Source organism: Pygocentrus nattereri, chromosome 5 (genome assembly GCF_015220715.1).
Source record: "Pygocentrus nattereri isolate fPygNat1 chromosome 5, fPygNat1.pri, whole genome shotgun sequence".
NCBI lineage: Eukaryota > Metazoa > Chordata > Actinopteri > Characiformes > Serrasalmidae > Pygocentrus > Pygocentrus nattereri.
The window spans coordinates 43,217,461-43,237,104 of NC_051215.1; the positions used below are offsets into that span (position 1 = coordinate 43,217,461).

Below are 19,644 nucleotides of genomic sequence, written 5' to 3' on the forward strand. Positions count from 1 at the left end.
CAGTGCATGCATTACAGCACACCTCAGTTGAGGTGCACTGGTGTGCTTTAATCCAGTCTGGGAGAACCTGAACTCAGACAGATGGCTGATGAAGGCAGGACCTAAAGGGCCTATGATCTATTCATAGCACACAAAGTTTTGCACTGGGCATTCCTCCAGGCACACTGTTATCTCCAACAACTCCAAAGTTAGTGTTTGCTCTGAATGAAACAACAATGACACCAGACTTTGCAGCTCAGCTTGGCAAGGTACACAGCTTGAGGAGAACTTGATTGCATTATTATCTACATAGTTAAAAGGAAATTCCTTTGATTTGCAAGAAAAAAATCAGCATAATTAAGTCATTAGGATATAAACAAAATTATCAACATGAAATGCACCATTCTAGAGATCTAATCAAGTCAGAATTGTTTTCATCTGTCCCTCGTCTTCCTGGTGTGTATTTAAGCCCTGTGTTTGCCCTTTGTTTTCACTGGTCTTTGTATTGGTCTTTGTTTGATGTTTGCTTTGTTTCAATCTCTGTCTGTGTAGTTGGTTTGATTCTGGTTTATGTCATGTCTGCCCCATGGTCTATCCATATTGGCTCTATGACCCTTGACCATTATGACCCTGATTTTGAATTTGCCCTCAATAAAATTTGCTTACCTCCGCACATGCGTCCGCTACCTCGCTCCACGTTACAACATACCAGGAAACCAACTGCAGTGTCTATAACTGCAAAAGTCCATACATCTCCAAATGTTCATCTTAAATCTCTCTCTTTGCCGTTTAGTTAGCTAAAGTTACTAGCTAAACTAGACTGCGTTGCTATGTAACCTGCAGTCTGCACACCAGCTTTCAGGGTTATAGGATGGTGAATTAGCAGCATTTAAGACCATCTATTGTTGAAACTGTGTTAGAACGATCAGCACAGCATTTTACTACAAAGGAGGATTATTTTATTCTTACCTAAAATATAATTGTGCTGTAGAGCTGCACCAATGCAGAAAAAGCCTGCATGTTGCCAACCCCTGAGCTAGCATATAAAAACACTTTGGCTTCTATAAAGTTGAAGGGAAAAAGAACCTGGACGGAAGCCAGACTACATAGAAGTTGTCACACTACACTATTTTGGAAATGATAAACATGAGAAACCATATTACACATTTCCACCCGTTTTCTGTCCAGTTGTACTTGTTGAGGATCATCGAGCAAGCAATATCAAAGCTTCCAACTTGGAAGCAAATTACACATTCTATCACAACTTATTGCCAATGATTTGTGTCCGTACTCAGTCGTTGAGAAACATGGCTTTCGTGCTATGTTGCACACTTTGGAGCCAAGATACAGTGTCTTATCTCAAAGATATTTTACTGACACAAAAATCCTCACACTCTACAACAGTGAAATGTATTGCACTATGTTTTATTCTGTTCCTTTTTCTCTAAGTATTAACATAGGCTTTTGTTTCTAGCCATATTTTAGCTCAGAACTAGCTTTCGCTCTAACCTATTTGTAACTAGTAAAGATACTTTCTCTAGACTGACAAAGTACTTTTTGTAAGTCACTCTGGATAAGAGTGTCTGCTAAATGCTGTAAGTGTAAAAAGTGTAAACAAGACCAAAACCAAATCATGGAATCGCTGAAGAAAATGGGTAGGGTAGCTATAAGACATGATGTGTGGACAGCCATTGTCACAGAATCGTATTTCAGCGTAACTGAACTGTCTCATGTGCTCTGCACAATAGCAGTGAATGAGAGCCTTCCAGTTCACTCGTCTCATCACTTCCGTTTGTTTTAGTAATGTAGTTAATTCATTATGGATAATTACAAATACTTACCTTTAAAAGTTCCAAAGTTGTTGCAAAGTAAGAAAAAAAGAAATCCTGTATAGAAAAATAAATGCATCAAGATGCATCGATAAAATTTTATAATAGCAGCACAGCCCTCTGAATCATAATCGAATCATGAGGTGCCTAGAGATTCCCAACCCTAGCATGTAATCAACTCAACACTCCCCTCTCACCTCTAAAGCCTTCTTGATGTCCTGTACAGTAGCTGCCTCCAAAGTAAGGAAGTGGGTAGAGCCTGATTTCTCTGAGATCTTTCCTCCACCTTTTTTTGCCTTGTCAGCCTGCTGCTGCATCCCTCCTTTTCCACTATCTTGCTCCTGTTTGATCTGTCCAGATGTCTCATACCAAGGCTGGATGATACCCTTAGCCACAGCATCACACAAAAAGACCAGAAGCACCACCTCCCTAGAGAGACATGCTCAGTGCAAGAGACATACATAATAAAACAATTTTGAAAAAAAGTGCTTAAATCAGGGGTTGAAGGCACTGCCTCACCCAGCATGGCCTGTCTGTTTGAGTAGCTCCACTAGTCGACTGAATGTGGCCAGGAGAGTGCCGTGTCCCCTCGTGGCCAGCAACTGGCTGTTATAGTTCCATAGGTACACAGCTGCGTTAACCACAACCCACTCCTCCTGAATTTCTGCCCCCAGTTCAGCCCCTCGCAGGAAATTAGACGTAGCATAGGCTGACAGCTCTCGAATCCAATCACTGTGGACAAAACGAGAGAAACTCAAAGAATGAGACACAAAAGGAGAAAGAGACAAAGAAGAGAGAGAGGAAGAGAGAGATTGAGAAACAGAGAAACAAAGATATGGGTTAGAGAGGAAGACATTAATCCTCTAGTGTCGTCAGCTCATGGCTGACGAGAGACAGGATGTGTTGTTTAACATAAGCAAAGGGCAGAACACAACATTATTATTATGCAATTATGCAATTAACAGTCTTATTTGAGAAGGTGTTTGGTGAGCTTTGTTTACCAAGCTGTGAGCCATGGGTTTTCAGGGACTATTGTTCCCTGTGGCTTATAATTTGAGAAAGTCATTAAATGCAAGCTGTAGTGTGGGACAAAGCTGAGCTCTCACTGATTATCCTGTCTTTACAGGTTAGCTTGAGCGTGAAGAGCTAAGTATATCAGGCTGAGCACTTCATATTCCACAAGATAAAGTGGCTAGTTTAGAATGCAGTCTAGAATGTGTTTGTAATTATGTGTAGGCATGGTCGATAACCAAAATAATTAGCAGAATTTTTGTACTTAAAAAATTGCCATTATCAATTACACCACCCCCCAACCCCTGGCCCCAAATGCAATACAGTTGGCCTGCTGCAGCTAAAAATGTTGTATTCCTTAGTCTATATGCTTTTTTAAATTAACTGTTGAATGAAAATCTTTAATAAAATCACACATTGAATAACATAAGTCTGTGTAACCCAACAAGTCGTTTTAAAAATGACTTCACCTGTTGTTTTAACAGATGTTACTGCAAAAATGTTTGTCTGGTGTAGGTGACAACTTGCTTGTTAATATCAGCCCTTGCTGGAGGAACGTCAGACTGCAAGTGATTTCCAAAGCTATGTGTATGTGATTTATTGAAAAAGACAAGTTTTTTCATTTTTATAGTCTTTCTAAAAATCAGCTAGAGAAGCATTTCAAGAGCATGTAGGATTATGTTTTGGCTGTACGGAAAATGCTGCATTTTTTATCAGACATTAAATCACAATATGGGAAACAGAGAGAGTGAGGAATTTACTCTACTGTAAGAGTACTCTTGCTGTATTTAGGGCCTTACAATAACCCAATGCTTTAACAGTAAAAGTTAATAAAATATTGTACATACATACCATTTAATATTATTTAGCAAGCCATTTATAGGCAAATTAGTCCTCTATTATTGGCTTTTAAACATCTGCATTGGGTTGCATCACCCTATCACCCAGACCAAGTGTAAGCAGATACACAGAAAATGTGTGTCACTGAATTTGTCCATGGCTTGTTTCCACACATGCTGATATTATGATTATAGTCACATGCATCTTTAACACCTTCTTTCAATTAAGGTTTTCAGTTACAGTCATGATGAACACACATTAATTATGCTAAGTGGAATATTAAAAGAATTATATGGCATGCAACACCCCCCCCCCCTCCATTAGGGGTGGTTGTCGTCATTTTATTTTTGAATCTATGAAGAAGGCTGCAACTGAATAAAAAACTGCTTTATTGACCCCATGAGTATCTTGTCCAGTCTAGAGCAATGGACTACTTTCCTGAAACAGTTTCTTAGTGGGACACACTCTTTGGTCAAACTTCTGTAAAGCCTCTATGGCCAATTTTCATTTTAGAACACAGAGGAATGCTGGAAATTAATTTCACCTTACAAAAATTTAAATTTAGTGATATTCATAACATGACAGAAAACCAATATAAATACAATGTATTATTAGCACTTTCTTTAATCAAGAATGTGACCCAAAACGTGGTCTTTAACCTAAATAAGAGTCCTTCTTTATGTGGGCAGTTTAAAGAGTTGAGGCATGGAGACTCATGTATTTGAGTGTACCTGTACAGAGCCCAGTGATGATCATCCTCGGGTGGGCGTGCTACTCCCTCAATGGGTAGAACAGGCGAGCCATTAAGTTCTACCCCCTCAGACCGAAGTTTGTGTATGGTTGCCTGTGAAAAATAACAAAACACTGTAGTAAAAGCATAGGAGTGGTAAGATGGTACAGAGAAAGAAACAATGCCATAAATTATAATAGAACAGTTGTATTAGGTTGAATGAAAGACAAATATTGTAGTCCTCTCAGCATCAGACTTTGGTCTTAGTTGGACCACATGTGACAAATTAAGGTTAGAATAAACTTTTTTTTAAGGCAGTTAGTAATCCTTGTTCTGCAGACCTGTCTTCCTATAATCATTCAACAACAATGGATTTCTATTAACCTAAAGATACTGTAGAGTCAAGCTGGTATACTCTAGCTCTATAATACTCAGGAGCACCTATAAAAAGAACTTGCTGGAGAGCGTCTACATCTTCTAGTCTCTTGTTCATACTGAGCTGGTGATGGGGAGTCTGTGGGCCAAGCAGACGGAACTGCTGAGAGCCTTTGGCACCAGGCTCTAACATACTGCGACAGAGGATCAAAGCGAGACAGGTCGATTAAGGAGCCTGGAGTACAATCCCTGCACTTCCGCCGCCTGGCACCCTCATCAAATTAGAGGGACGCCTTTTGAAAAAGCCGACCTCTCTAAAAACAAAGGAAACATATTCATGGAGAACAAAGAGATGGGCTGCTATCAAAGAGGAGCAGCAGAGACAGCCGTTTCTGCTTTTGTCAAGGTCATCGCTTTTCTTTTTCCTCTCAATTCTCCCGCTCTCACATCTCTGTTTGGTTCAAAGGGAAGTTAATGTCTCTGAAGACTTCATTTCGGAACAGAGCCCGGAGGTCCAGGGCAGTCTTAATAATGTCATCACAAACTTGTCAGCTACAATTCTTCAACTGAGACCTTTTTCCCCTGACATATTTCAGACTGTCATTTCTTTTTTTCTTTTTTTTTTTTAATTTGCAGGTGTGGTGTCCGTGATTACAGGTATAACATCTTATAGTTTATTAATATATAGACAAGGGGTGCATAGCTACAGTTCTAGTAGGCCAGTGTCCAGTACAGTTTGTTGGTTTACATACTCACACACACCTGACTGCATCTATCTGTTGACTAGCAGGTTTAGTGGGTGTGATTGAGTAGGGAAACCTTCAAGTTTCGTGCAGGACACCGGCTCTCCAGGACTGGAGTTGTGCACCTAAATTACTGTACCAAGCTACAGGCCATCCATGCTCTGTGCTTCAATACGGATGGGCTGTAGATGGCCATATGGCAACTCCTGAATGTCCCAAATACATCCTGCCTTCAGTTGTTGGAGCAGGTAAATTAGGCAATTACTGTCAACAATCAGGCCTACCTCTGCACAGATGAAGCGAACCTCGGACAGCAGACGCAGCAGATCTCTCTCCCCACCCTGATTCAGTCCTACTGCTGCCACTCCATGGTCACTGTGCTTGCCTTCCACTGGCTTTATCTCATTCATCAGCTCACCTGGTGACAGAGAGCAGAGTAACCAAAAAGATTCCAACAGTAAATGTAAACAAACTAATGACAATATAGTTTCAAAATGCTTAGAAAGTCTTTGTGAAATCTGGGTCTCCTCCAAACTCTTCACTTACAAAAAGTTAGACATTAACCTCATTGTCACTTACGTTTGTTTTTCCATCTACCATCATCATAGAGCAGACAGAAGCGGCACGCTGTCCTGCACACATCCCACAGCTCCTGTTTCCGTGCAGCCTTCACCAGAGACGCCCATAATCTCATCCTTCCACATAAACATACCACCAGAATGCATATAATGGAAGTTACAAAAAAGCAGCAATCTTCTCCACCATTGGTGGAGAATGAGAACAGACACCAAGAACAAACATTTTTAGTTAGCTTGTTTGTTTGGGTTAAAGTAAATAATAGATATTTCCTAGAGGTGACTATCCTTAATGGTATGTTCTCTCTCTCTCTCTCTAGCATTTTGAGCAGGGCTGCTCAACGGTTCTGGCCATCTTAATGAGGTCCTAGCGGATTCCAATTCATTACACAATGCTGCCTCACACATCCTTGACAATTCTTGAAAAAGTCTGCCAGTCCTGTGAGGTTCCAAGTACAGAACACAGATACATTCACACATAACATTGGGATGTCTTGGGAAGTGAGCGGTAAGCAGGCATAGATCCTCATACCTCTCTCGATCATCTGTGCCTCTCTCCAGACTGGCTAGTTGACCTTCTACCCTTTGCACACAAGTCATGTGTTGCTGGGCCTTGGCAGCAAGCTGCTCCAAATGGCCCTGGCCCTGGGGACTGCTGCCTGAAACTGAACACAGCACGCTACTGCAAAGAGCTCTACTTGATACTCAGAAGGCAACAAAATAACTCAGCATCACCTAAACGCTAATATCAATACCAAATGTTTTTGGATCAACAGCATGTCTCACATGCTTTCATTTAATGCATCATTTCACATACGCTGGGCAGCATCTTGAGAGCTGACTCTCCATGAAATAAGGAGGTATGTTATGTTATACTATCTAAAATATGTATCTAGTAGCCTTTTATGCTGTAGCAATTAAATGCCAAATAAATTAATGTCATCACCAATTTCTTTTTTTTTTTTTTGGTTCAGTGGCCCAATTAGGCCAAATTGACTACCAACTTGCTTCCTAGCTGTGTTTGAACATGTCTTTATCAATATAAACAGAGTATGCTTAGTCTAACAGCTTTCCTAGCCACAATTAATTCATATTAGGGCTACATACAGCATAGTAACTAGCTTTCACTTTTGTCCTAGCATTTCTATAAATGTTATGTTGGGGTTTGAATGGAAACATTAAAATATTGGCTCTGCTCAGAGTGAATCAAATTGTTTCCTGTTCCATTTCTACACCAAATTATCTCTAAAATCAATTACACATATTAAAATCAATTACACAACTGTGACCAAGCATCCTCAACGCAGTTTTAATTCTTCACAGCATGCAAAAAGAAAACATCCCCACTCATAATTTATTCAATTCACATGCACATACACACTGTCCCTCAGGGTCAGCATTGTTGCTTGAGTTCAAACACCTTTTTTTGCCTGTATCTGTGGCTCTTGAATAATGGAGTGAATTCCGGCTGAGGTTTGGAGGCTCTGACCACAAGACACACACACACACACACACACACACACACACACACACACTCTCTCTCTCTCTCTCACAAAAATTGCATCACATCACTGTCAGACACAGAATGAGGGAAACTCTTCCTAGGGTTAATAAGCTTCAGTGAGCTGTGGTGTTCTTAAAAAGTGAGAGAGCAGAAGAGAACAGAGATCAAATGAGACCGAGACGGATTGTGGAAAAAGCAGATACCAATAACAAAGTGACTAGTGCCTCCACAAATATCTAGACTCCTTTCAGCTTTTAGCATCTGTCTGGAATCTGCATCATTGACATGCTGATATGTATACTTACATTTACAGAAATTCTAGCACCAAAGGAAAGATGACAGCTAAACATTTTGATATAAAACACCTTTTACTGCACTGTCTGCATCCAGGACCATCTGGAAGGAGTCAGGTGCCAGAGCAATTCCAGCAGTAATCAACATGGGGTGCCACTTCTTTGCTGGCTCACAGCCACTCCCCTCTTTTGCCTGTAAAATACAGACACTGAATGAAGAACCTATAAATATTAAGAAATTTCTCCAACACAAAAGCCCCTTTGATCACAGCAGTGTCTTTGGGCTCCCTGATTATATCTGCGCATCTCTATGCTCAAACCATATGACTAGTTAGCAGCTAAAATTTTGTAGTGTTCAGGTCAGACCTGCTGGATGAGCATAGCAGCTTGGTCCTCTGGCCGTGTGGGCGTAGTGTAGATGCTAGTGTGCAGCTGAAGGAGGTGCAAGGAGGAGGACAGATGCTGCTGGTACTGGCCTTTCTCATCCAGACCCAGGGCTGTATGGAGGTGTTTTAATGCAGGCTCCAACCTCTGCTCTTCCTCTTCTATAGCAGCCAGCTCAGCATGCACTTGACACCGCATGTCCAACAACATGCTGTATACACATGGGGTACACATTCATTTACTTCTAAATTCCCAAATGTCTCTGAATCAACAGCATATCTCATCATCTGCTTTCATTCAATGCAAGACTTCATGCACAATGTCCAGCATCTCAAAAGTCGACGATCAATGACTGCAGGAGGTACCTATAGTTATATTATAACAAGCGTTTACGTTTACAAAACAAAACCTATATGGAAAAAGAAAGTAAGATAGTAATATATCTGCATTTGTACAAAAGCATCATGTATATGTATTACTATCAATGTTGCAAAAAAGAAAACATTCTCATGCAAATTGCTCCTGGTGCCATTATAAAAGATGATTTCACGCAAGTAGCAAGTTCTCAGGGCCAACACTATGAAAGAACACTAAAATGGAAGAAACTACAGAGCCCAGCAAAGTCCTTAAACACTCTTGTCAGTACATGTGGTTCAGTAGTATGCAAGCAGAAAATTTCATGGCACCAAAACTAATCACCCATTGACTGGAGCACCATGCAAGATTTCACAACATAGAAGGTAAGAGAGAAGCCAGCAGTCACTCAAAAAGAGCTGCAGGACAACCTGCAAATAACTGCACCACAATCGTCTCTGTTCAAATACCCCACATAAAATTTCTTTGCACAAGCATTTACAAATCAGAACTTTTTTGGAAAAGTGTACTCTGGTCAAAAGAAACAAAAACTGAACTCCGGCAATAATTCAGCTTATCATGGCTGGAGAATTAAAGGTTGCGCTTATCATGGGCTGGAGGTTAGGGAACTGGCCCTATGACCGGAAGGTTGCCGGTTCGATCCCCAGTGCAGACAGTCCATGACTGAGGTGTCCTTGAGCAAGACACCTATCCCCCAACTGCTCACCGGGCACCATAGATAGGGCTGCACACTGCTCCGGGCAAGTGTGCTCACTGCCCCCTAGTGTGTGTGTGCTCACTAGTGTGTATGTGGTGTTTCACTTCACGGATGGGTTAAATGTGGAGGTGAAATTTCCCTGTTTGTGGGATTAAAAAGTGTCACTTATTATGATCCCAAGAACATGACACTCAGTATAAAGTGGGAGCATAATGATATGTCGCTACGAAGATAAAAGTGTCTGAATACTCTTTTCTCCTCACTTTAATTAGACCTGTTTCCTGCTCTTTGTTTCTTAGCATAGCAGACAATGCTATGCTATTATAACAACCTTTGGTAAGTAAGTACAGACTTTTATAATCTAATTTTATTTTGGCTTCAGAAACAGTAAAATATGTGTCGGAATATGTTATCAACATGTCTAACATGTCTAATTGCCTATTCACTATTTCATTAGATTAGGCCTACATATAGCCTAATGACTAGTTTTTTTACTTTATTCTACCTAATGTCTATGTAACATATATAGAGAACAGAAATGCTAAAATATTGGATTTGCTCAGAATGATCCGATGCTTTCTACAACCCCAATTCCAATGAAGTTGGGACGTTGTGTAAAACATAAACAAAAACAGAATACCTCGATTTGCAAATCCATTTCAACCTATATTCAATTGAGTACACTACAAAGACAAGATATTTAATGTTCAAATGGATAAACTTTGCACTGATAACAATCCGGACAGTCCTTTTCCTCTTTGGCCCAGAGGACACAACGTCCATGATTTCCAAAAACAATTTGAAATGTGGATTTGTCAGTATATTGTCAATATATATGGCTTTCGCTTTGCATGGCTGAGTTTTAACTTGCACTTATAGATGGAGCGGTGAACTGTGTTCACTGACAGTGGTTTTCTGAAGTGTTCCTGAGCCCATGTGGGAATATCCATTACAGAATGATGTGGGTTTTTAATGCAGTGCCGCCTGAGGGATCGAAGGTCATGGGCATTCAATGTTGGTTTTCTGCCTTGCTGCTTACTTGCAGAGATTTCTCCAGATTCTCTGAATCTTTCGATGATATTATGACTGTAGATGATGAAATCCCTAAATTCCTTGCAATTGCATGTTGAGAAACGTTGTTCTTAAACTGTTGGACTATTTGCTCACGCAGTTGTTCACAAAGTAGTGAACCTCGCCCCGTCCTTGCTTGTGAACGACTGAGCCTCTCATGGATGCTCCCTTTATACCCAATCATGATACTCACCTGATTCCAATTAAACTGTTCACCTGTGGAATGTTCCAAACAGGTGTTTTTTGAGCATTCCTCAACTTTCCCAGTCTTCTGTTGCCCCTGCCCCAACGTCTTTGGAACGTGTTGCAGGCATCAAATTCAAAATGAGTGAATATTTGCAAAAAACAATAAAGTTTATCCGTTTGAACATTAAATATCTTGTCTTTGTAGTGTATTCAAATGAATATAGGTTGAAAAGGATTTGCAAATCATTGTATTCTGTTTGTATTTGTTTTACACAACGTCCTAACTTCATTGGAATTGGGGTTGTATTCCATTTCTGAGCCCTGCTTTTGAGTCTAAATTCATTAGTTTTGCAGAACATCTGCCTAGCTCTGTGTTCTGTATACAACACAGTGTACCAGTTTTCTTCACAGCTCCGATGGACAACTATCAATGGGGGGGAAAAAAAAGCTGGAATAACTGGGAAACATGCATTACTCAGATTTAAATAACAAATACATAAACATGTTCACACCTGTTAATATCCTCCAGTGCATGTGCAAGAGCAAGCAAAGGTCTTTTGATGCTCCTCCGAAGGTTGGTCTGCAGCAGAGGCAGACAGCTGTTCCACTGAGAAGCACACACACACTGCGTCACCTGACCATCTCCCTCCTTTATTGCCCTCTGGAGCAATGTATCCAATCGGCCAACAATAGCTAGTCTGGCCTTAGAGCAGAAAATACAGCAAAGTTTATTACAGACTGCTCATTGTAGAACAGCAGCCTAAATAACTAACATGAAACTCATTTGGTTTTCTGTACACACTCTTTAGCATATAGGCATTTATTCTTTTATGGCACATCACTGATTTTGCCTTGTGTTAGCAGCATCAAACACCTACTATGGGTTAACACCATCTGTAGCTCTTCTATGTTTTGTTAAAAATACACTAGCCAAGTTTCAATAAACAAATCACATATTGGCACCTCCACACTGCTTTTGGTGTAGTCCTCAATGTGGCCATTCAGTTTCTTTAGAGCCAGCTCACACTCAACACACTCCTTCATAATGCGTTGAGCGATTGTCTGCACGGAAAAGAGAACATATGCAGAATTTTGACTGTCTCTATCTCACTAAAACAAGCTACAGAAAGCTATTTGGCATATCTGAAAGAGCATGGGGGTCAGAGTAGTTAGTTCACTCACGGCAGCATCAGTGGCTTCTAGCTCCTTCAGGCAGTCTTCTGCTATTTTGTGCTCTTTCAACTGTAGAGAGACAAAGGCCAACTCCAACAGAAGCTCAGTCCTGTCACAGAGCAGGAACCAAGGTTTATTTACTTGTATGAAAGCTATGACTATAAAGAGAGCAGCTGCAGCATACCAGATTCTATGCTATGATGACACTGTTTTTACATCAACACCTGCTTCTCTAGTAATGATACTGTATATATAAAATCTGTTAGTTAAAGGTGCACATGGGGCTAGGTGAGAAGAAAAGGTCACATCGTTACCATGGACACAATAGGATTTTCTGATATAAATAATTACATTTCCAGTCTAACCAAAACAAATGCTGTCTGGAACAATGCTGCTACACATTGGTTAGATTGGGACATCCCAGCTGAGAATGCCTTCAACAGAGCAAGTTTCTCTTAGGCTTTAAACAATACCTATCATGAGTAAGATTCACTGTCATTCAACAAAACATTAAAGATATACACAAAATCAGCTAAACTGCATAAAGACCTCACATTGAAACTCATTTGTTCTTAGTGCTAGCAGCTAACATGTAGGAGTAGCCAGCTCAGTACAGTGAGACTGCAACCCTGTACTTTCTGAGGGTTAATTTAACTCATATACTACCTTTCACAAGCTCAGGGATACTTTTCAGAAATAACAAAATATATAACAAACAATAAACAAAACAACACAGAGAGTTACAGAGCCAGCAGGGTAAAAAGCTCCATGGACTACTGTATAGAGTCAGTTAATTGGCCCATAAAGAGTCCTTGACTGCTGGGAAAGGTCTTTCTCTGTCTGGTGGAGCTTGTAACTATGGTGTAACATCACACAGATATAGGCCCTGCGGGGTTGTTTCAAGATCTGTTGCATTGCTTAAGTGGCCTCCCCAAGCTGCCTCATAGCTGCAATGTAGCCTCACTCAAGTAGCCAGGTCAACCAGGCTCACAAGGCCGACATATCGAATTATCACTCATTCTGATTGATCTGTGCATTCTGGCCCTCACTATCACCTCCTCATGCACATTTGAAATTGCATGTAAAAAAATGTATTTTATAAAATATTTTTATAAATACACGTAGCCACCTATTGTCAGCTACTCCTAGGTTATGCTAAATGATCAAAAATGTAACTTTAAAGAACAACAGTGCTTAATTTTTTTTGTATACAGTGTGTGTAAATTCTTTAATAAACCTGTAAACATCATTGCCTAAGATTTACGAAACCAGCACAACTAGAAAACAAGTTTTCAAATGGATGTTTGCTAACCTGATGTGTAATTTCCTTTGTTTATTTCTGTTATCTGTAGAGCAAAAGGGACCTATCAAGACCATAACTGGTTGCCCACCCCCAGCCATAAAGCAGCTACACAGTGCTACAAGGTCATAAGGTAATTGGCCTACCTGTCAGCCAAAGGAATAGGGGAGCTTTCATCAAGATCATGACTAGATCTGTGAGAGGCAGGTGACTGGGGCTGTGATGATTGAGTCAGCAAGAGGAAAATCTCCATCAGTTCAGTAGACTTGTTCTGTCCTTCACTCACTTCAGCCATGCTGGAGACAATACAGACAGTCTGAACAAATAATTGCACAAAAAAACCTGCAGATATGTATATGACAGGGAACATTGCTGATGCATTAAGCACCACAAGATTTATACTTGAATTAGTAGTTGCCTCAAACTTTAATTTCAGGATGGATAAAGTCTTTTTTCCTTTGCTCTGCTAAGCAAATTCATTTATATTTGGACAGCACAGGATCATGCACCCCACGGGCTCTTGTGAAGGGTAAAAAAAAAACTGGCCCACGCAACTCACCAGACTTATTAACAGGCCTTAAGCAAAATCCCACAACAGCTTCAACAGATACAGTATGTCAATACAGCTGGGCCTTTTGATGTCAAATATAAAAACATCAGCACCAACTCAATCAAATTATATAAGAAACATCAAAGAAAGAGGTCCTTGCAAACATTTTGGGATTAACAGAAATATTCAAATGTATATTAGACAATAAATGCAAAGTAGGCACTTTTTTCTGTAGAGGCTTCCCAAAAAAATCTACAGTGTAGAAACATCTCTATGAATATCACATATCCCCCCTCAGTGCAATTACCCCCTTTGGAAAAGAAAACTGATTACATTTTATATAACCCAAGTCACAGCAAAACAGAAAAAAAATATATTACTGACCGCACAGAAAATAATCAACTTACTGTTTGAGCTTCTGCATCTTGTAGATGACAAGTAATTTTGGACTTGTTTTTTTCAAAGTTTTGGAGGCATCTATAAGGTTATATCGTACCTGTGAATCATGTCAAAACATCCGCACACAACAATTTTAAAATCTCAAACATGAAAAATAAGAAAAGAAAGAAGAAATAACACTTTTGGCTTCTTTTGGATAATGGATTGCCAAGACCACAAGAGTGTGAAGGGGCTCAGCTGTTCAGGTAGCTTTTAATAAAGAGTGTGACTAACAGGACGGGAGAAAGAGCAAATGCTTTACCTGTATGGAGAAAATGCGGGGATACATCTCAGGTTTATGGAGTTCTATAAAATCAGAGGTGACCTTGGCAAAAGTAGCTGCCTCTTTGTATTTTCCAGCATCCACTAGGCATTCAACAAGCAGTCTGAACACAAAAGCAAGTTGAACTATTTGGAGTGGCAGCTTTGACATATGCAACTATGATTCCTCAGCAGAAAACTGACTAGACACACTCTCAGAGAAGAAAGGTATGAAACTGTCATGGGGCAGTACTACTCTTGTCACTGGGGTGGTACCTCAAGGGTATATCTCAGTATCTTTAGTCAGAGAACATAACTGTACCATCCACTGAAGTTATATGATCAAAGTTGGACTAACTCCACACATTCAGTCTCATCTCCAGGCTTTTTGTTTGACTGTTCTGTGTTAAACCAGATTATGAAAAGATACAAACATATACTTTTCTACTAGTGGAAAAAAGTATGTAAGGTGCACAATTAGACCTTAAAACCACTCTTTGAGGGTACATTTACATTGTTTGTACCTTGATGAACAAAAATGTACCAGCACATATCTTTATTTCTAATAGTGTAATAAACATCTTTAACCAACACTAAAGAGCTTATTAAACTTTTGTAGTGTTGGCTGCAGATGTTTCTGCTAAGGAAGCGTCAGCTTTTCAATTTCAGATACATTTTATTTTAAAATGTTCCTAAATCTCGCTATAACTGAATTCTGCTAAACACATTCAGATTTAAAGTGCACATCTGTGAGCACCCACAGCATCAGTTCAGCCCGCCAAGCGTAGTCAGGCTCATGCACCACCTCCAGAGCACTGAGCACCTGTGTGAGTGAGGAGACCAGGTGCCGACGTTGGCCAGGCCGCAGGAACACACGCACAGTCTGAAAGTACAGAAGTGATGCGTTGAAGACCAGGAAATGGTATCTGCAAGACAGATAGAAGAAGAAAGAGAGTTAGAGATAATGAGAGTAAGGAGAAAAAAAGACAGAATGCGAGAAAGTGAGGGAGAGTTAAAGAGAGGGACAGAGAAAGAAGAGATGTCAAGACAGGAATGGGAATAAAATATTCAAGATCTGTTTTCCCAAAAGATGTCACAGTGAGCATCACTTCGAAAACTTTTTAACAGTTAAGATTATCTTAACACAGCTGTGCTTTAGGGAAACTGAAACCAGTTCAATTATTCAGTGCTGTTGCTGTTGAGAGAATCAGTGTCTGATTTTTCTGTACATCTCAATTTTCACCATGTGCTGACCTTGGATCTAGGTCTTCACAAATGGCCTTGAAATGAGCCACTGGGGTGATGTAGATGCATAGGGGAATCATCACACCAAAAAAGGGGGTTGAAGACTATTTGAGAGCTAATTTATCCACCAGGGAGCTCTGCACACATTAGCATGCTCCATATCCAACATATTTTTTGCTTTGGCAGTATGTGAGAGCTTCCATACCAGACCGAAAGCAGTGATTGGTTATCTATCACTCATGACTATGCAACCATAATATGCATGAACTGCTGAGTGTACTTACTTATAGTGCTTAGTGGCACTCTGAAGCTGCAGCCATCCTGACATAAAGTATTTAAGCAATGTTTAGTGAGAGAACATGTGTATTTGTACTAAGTGTAGTCTTGTCTCAGTCTTGGGGTTTATACCAAGTCGCCTACTCCCTCAACCTGCCCTTTGAGATCTCGCTCTCTCCCAAAATATATCTAGCCTATTTCAGATGATGCTTTTAAGACAGGATAGCATTTTGTGAGACATTACAACTGAAGCTGCACAACTTTAGTAACTTATTCAACATTGACTGTCATGTCAAAAAAGCACAGACTTGTCTCTCTTTGGTCAAGACAGGAGATGGAAAAGCACTGCTCCACTTTCCTGCTAACTGCACAGCCTACCTCGGGTTGTCTTTGGATATCTCTATAGCTTTCAGATAGTACATCACAGCTTTATCCATATCCTCCTGGAAATAGAACACAGACACAGACACAGTAGAAACAGTAGGTACTATGCTGTGTCTGTTGAAAAGCAAGAGAATAACAAATCACATGCACTAAGAAGGACTACATCTTCACGATCTGTGCATGTTGTATGTGTCCCCATCACCCTCTATGAGTCATGCACCTTACACAACATTGTTCAGAAATGACTTTAAGGCATGTAATGAATACAGGCAACAGAACTACTCACCACAGTGCAGACAGAAGAAGATGAGTTCAACTGAGCCTGACAGAAGTATGCACGGCACAGAAACTGATTAGGCAAAGGTTTGCTCTCAAAATACATCATTAGGCAATCTTCTGTAATCTCCTTACAGCCCAGCTGAAAACACAAGCACAGACAAATCAAAATACACCTGCAAGCAGATGATGAATATTTAGCCACTTTCTGAATCCAGTTTACACTGCAGTGCAGTCACTTAAATCTTCATTGAGCATGTGATTGGGAGAGCAATGCCTGTATAAGCTTTCAGTGTACCTAACATTTTTCTTTCTGCAGCATCCCTACTCATACAAGGCTTGTTTCATTCAGTGAAGGCACTGCATTATTTGAACATTTAAAATACACTCCAGTGGCAAAATCTGGACTCTAAAAAGCTTTCATAGGACAGCACTTTCAGACTTTTTCAGCTTTGCCCTGCATAGATTATGCAACAGTGCTCAGTTTCAGACAGATATAAATTTCCAATGTGCCCGACAGTTTTTCAGGGAGCTGGAGGATATGTTCCTAATGGAGCCCAGCTTTGGATTTACTTCTGACTGGTTATTCATTCCAAAATTTAACCAAGAAGTTCCAAAATGGCTATAGTTACCATGAAATGTTTCATTTTTATTTCATCTTTAAGACAAAGGTGCTGTTAATAAGAAGTTAGCTTTCTTATTAACAGCACCTTTGTCTTAAAGGTGAAATAAAAATGAAACATTTCATGATAACTATAGCCATTTTGGAACTTCTTGGTTAAATTTTGGAATGAATAACCAGTCAGAAGTACTTGCCTATAGAGAATGAAATGAAAGAGCTATAGTCTATGCAAGCCATGACTGCAAAAATGTACGTACTGACTCTAGGCTTCATTAAAAATTGATTAAAAACCTCCAAAGCAAGACATGATAACTGTGACCTAATTCATACTTTTATTCATTTTTATGGCCCAAAGAGAGGATAAGTTTTGGCTCTTTGTATTACTACAGTACATTTGGCCATGACCATAGATAAGCAATGTATACTTTGAAACTGTCATGTCAAAGAGATGTGGCAATCTAAAAAAGTGCAGTGACCAATTATCTTCGCTAGTGTTATCTCTCCGAAGCACAGCCTGATCCTGCTGTCACTCTGTCTGGGTGAAAGCACTGTATTATTGCGGTGGGAATGCAAAGCCCCCTCCCCACTCCATTCAATCCCTCTCCATGGCAGGCTGAGATGTTGCATGCATTCTGCAGATCCAGGAAGAACCAAATTCTATGTCTCAGCAGTGTGCATGCAAAATAAAGCTTATCCTCAGTGCCTGAGGTTTCTTCAAAAAAAAGTGCTTTCCCATAGAGAACAACAGTGTGATGCTTTCATTTTGTCATTCAAATGTCACACGTTCACACAAGGCATGTGAGTGACACACAGCAATTACAAAGAGTTTTTTTATTTTTTTGACACACAAAGTATACAACATAAACGTTGCATATTTCCAATTCAAATAGTGCATCCTCACCTTCAACTGTGAACACGCTGGCTACATATAAAGCCCCATTTCATGTTTGTTTGCCCCATTCTTAGAAATTCAACTGTACTGAATTCAATTAATCTGTAGAGTAAGGCTTCTGCTGTCTACGATAAAGCTTTGAAGGTGTGTTCTCTGCATAACAGGCCACTTAAGATGTGGTTATTTAATGTTATGTCAGGTAAGGATGTTAGAGGAAAATGAGCAAATCAACAACTCTGAGAGCCATGCAGCTCATTTATCAGGGCCTGTAATCTTTGACACTTTTTGCTTTCTTTCTGAGCTACTCGATTTGAGGTTCACCCACCCCTGTGGCTAATTTGCCCGGGTTATGCCAGCCAAGCAATCCTCCAGCTGCTAAGGCCACACAGCTCAACTAAATACTCAGGTTCTGCTTATCAGCAGACAGACTCCCAAAACCCCCACTTTGTTAGGGGACATTTTGACACATATATGCATTTTTCTATTGAAATGTCTAAACCATTTTGCTTCCATGTGAATAACAAATATGGATTTGACAGTGTATAAAGCTACCTGTCAGCAACAACTACAAGTATGATATGTCAAGGCAAAGCAATATATGAATTAAAGCGGATCGCATTATTGTAACGTAGCTAGTTAACCTATGACAACATTTTCACATACAACCCAAACTTAGTAATTAACAGTGTTTAAATTCTTACCCGTAAAGCTTGCTCTGCACACAACACACATAACTCAGGAAGGAGACATTTGGCATCTGACGTCGTCTTTCCTGAGACAACATCTTTAATTGCGGCGTAGGCTTTCTTCAGAGCTACAGGATCTGTAAGACAGAGGCACATTAAGCTGACACGTTTCTAGCTAGAATATGGCTATACGCACTAGAGCTGGTCAGCTAACGTTTACTATAGTTAGGCTAACAGTTAACTTACACTGTAGCCAAGTTACCACAAGCGACAACAGACATAATTAGTTTACGTTAAAATTACGAGCTGGAAATACAATTATTTGCAACTGTGGTTAAATTAGAGCCCAAACGACAACCGAGTTTCTACTGTTACCGTTTTTTCCCTGTGTCTTTATCAAGCAGTGACGGATTTCTAGATCCATTTATGCGACGTCTGGAGTGTTTACTTCAAAAGTAAGGGCAGCCCTTACACTGAACTAACTGGTCTACGGTTTGTCAGGCGCTAAAAAGCAAACATGACTACGGCTTCTAAACCGAGAAGAAAACCAGCTAATAGCTAAGTCTCACTCTGGATAAATAAGCATAGCTAATTTAGCTAATCTAACGTAACGCTTAAAAACTAGCCAGCCACTTTATGTGCGCGTGCTTGTTGCTAAGGGAGGTGTATCTTAGCAACGGTAACGCCGAACTGGAGTGCTCCAGTAGTATCCATCCGCAGAGCCGCAGTACTGCTGCTTTAGCCCTCACACTTTCAGACCTGCGCTTTCAGCTCCCTCCGCCTCTGTTTAGGACCTGTAACGATGTTTGGATTGAACAAATACCAGTGGTGGACAGTAACTAAGTAAATGTAACTCGTTACTGTACTTAAGTAGTTTTTTCCTGTATCTGTACTTTACTTAAGTATTTCCACTTTGGCCGACTTTTTACTTTCACTCCACTACATTTCA

General features: G+C 40.1%; 1 protein-coding gene across 3 annotated transcripts in view; it reads right to left on the reverse strand.

The window, feature by feature from the left end:
• Positions 1-19,352, reverse strand: part of LOC108426857 (cilia- and flagella-associated protein 46) — a 70,820-nt gene extending 51,468 nt beyond the window's left edge. For all 3 annotated transcript variants that reach the window (XM_037538275.1, XM_037538276.1, XM_017696659.2), the window contains exons 1-19: positions 19,071-19,352; positions 18,711-18,832; positions 16,506-16,637; positions 16,214-16,278; positions 15,076-15,240; positions 14,316-14,439; positions 14,023-14,111; positions 13,212-13,361; positions 11,775-11,874; positions 11,556-11,654; positions 11,105-11,295; positions 8,246-8,474; positions 7,952-8,072; positions 6,615-6,747; positions 6,087-6,202; positions 5,792-5,925; positions 4,391-4,503; positions 2,328-2,540; positions 2,006-2,237 (exon numbers count right to left, since the gene is read on the reverse strand). In XM_037538275.1, coding sequence (XP_037394172.1) covers positions 2,006-2,237; positions 2,328-2,540; positions 4,391-4,503; positions 5,792-5,925; positions 6,087-6,202; positions 6,615-6,747; positions 7,952-8,072; positions 8,246-8,474; positions 11,105-11,295; positions 11,556-11,654; positions 11,775-11,874; positions 13,212-13,361; positions 14,023-14,111; positions 14,316-14,439; positions 15,076-15,240; positions 16,214-16,278; positions 16,506-16,637; positions 18,711-18,832; positions 19,071-19,119 — 2,577 coding nt within the window. In that variant the 5' untranslated portion in view covers positions 19,120-19,352. The remainder of the gene's footprint in view (positions 1-2,005; positions 2,238-2,327; positions 2,541-4,390; positions 4,504-5,791; positions 5,926-6,086; positions 6,203-6,614; positions 6,748-7,951; positions 8,073-8,245; positions 8,475-11,104; positions 11,296-11,555; positions 11,655-11,774; positions 11,875-13,211; positions 13,362-14,022; positions 14,112-14,315; positions 14,440-15,075; positions 15,241-16,213; positions 16,279-16,505; positions 16,638-18,710; positions 18,833-19,070) is intronic.
• Positions 19,353-19,644: the final 292 nt, after the last annotated feature.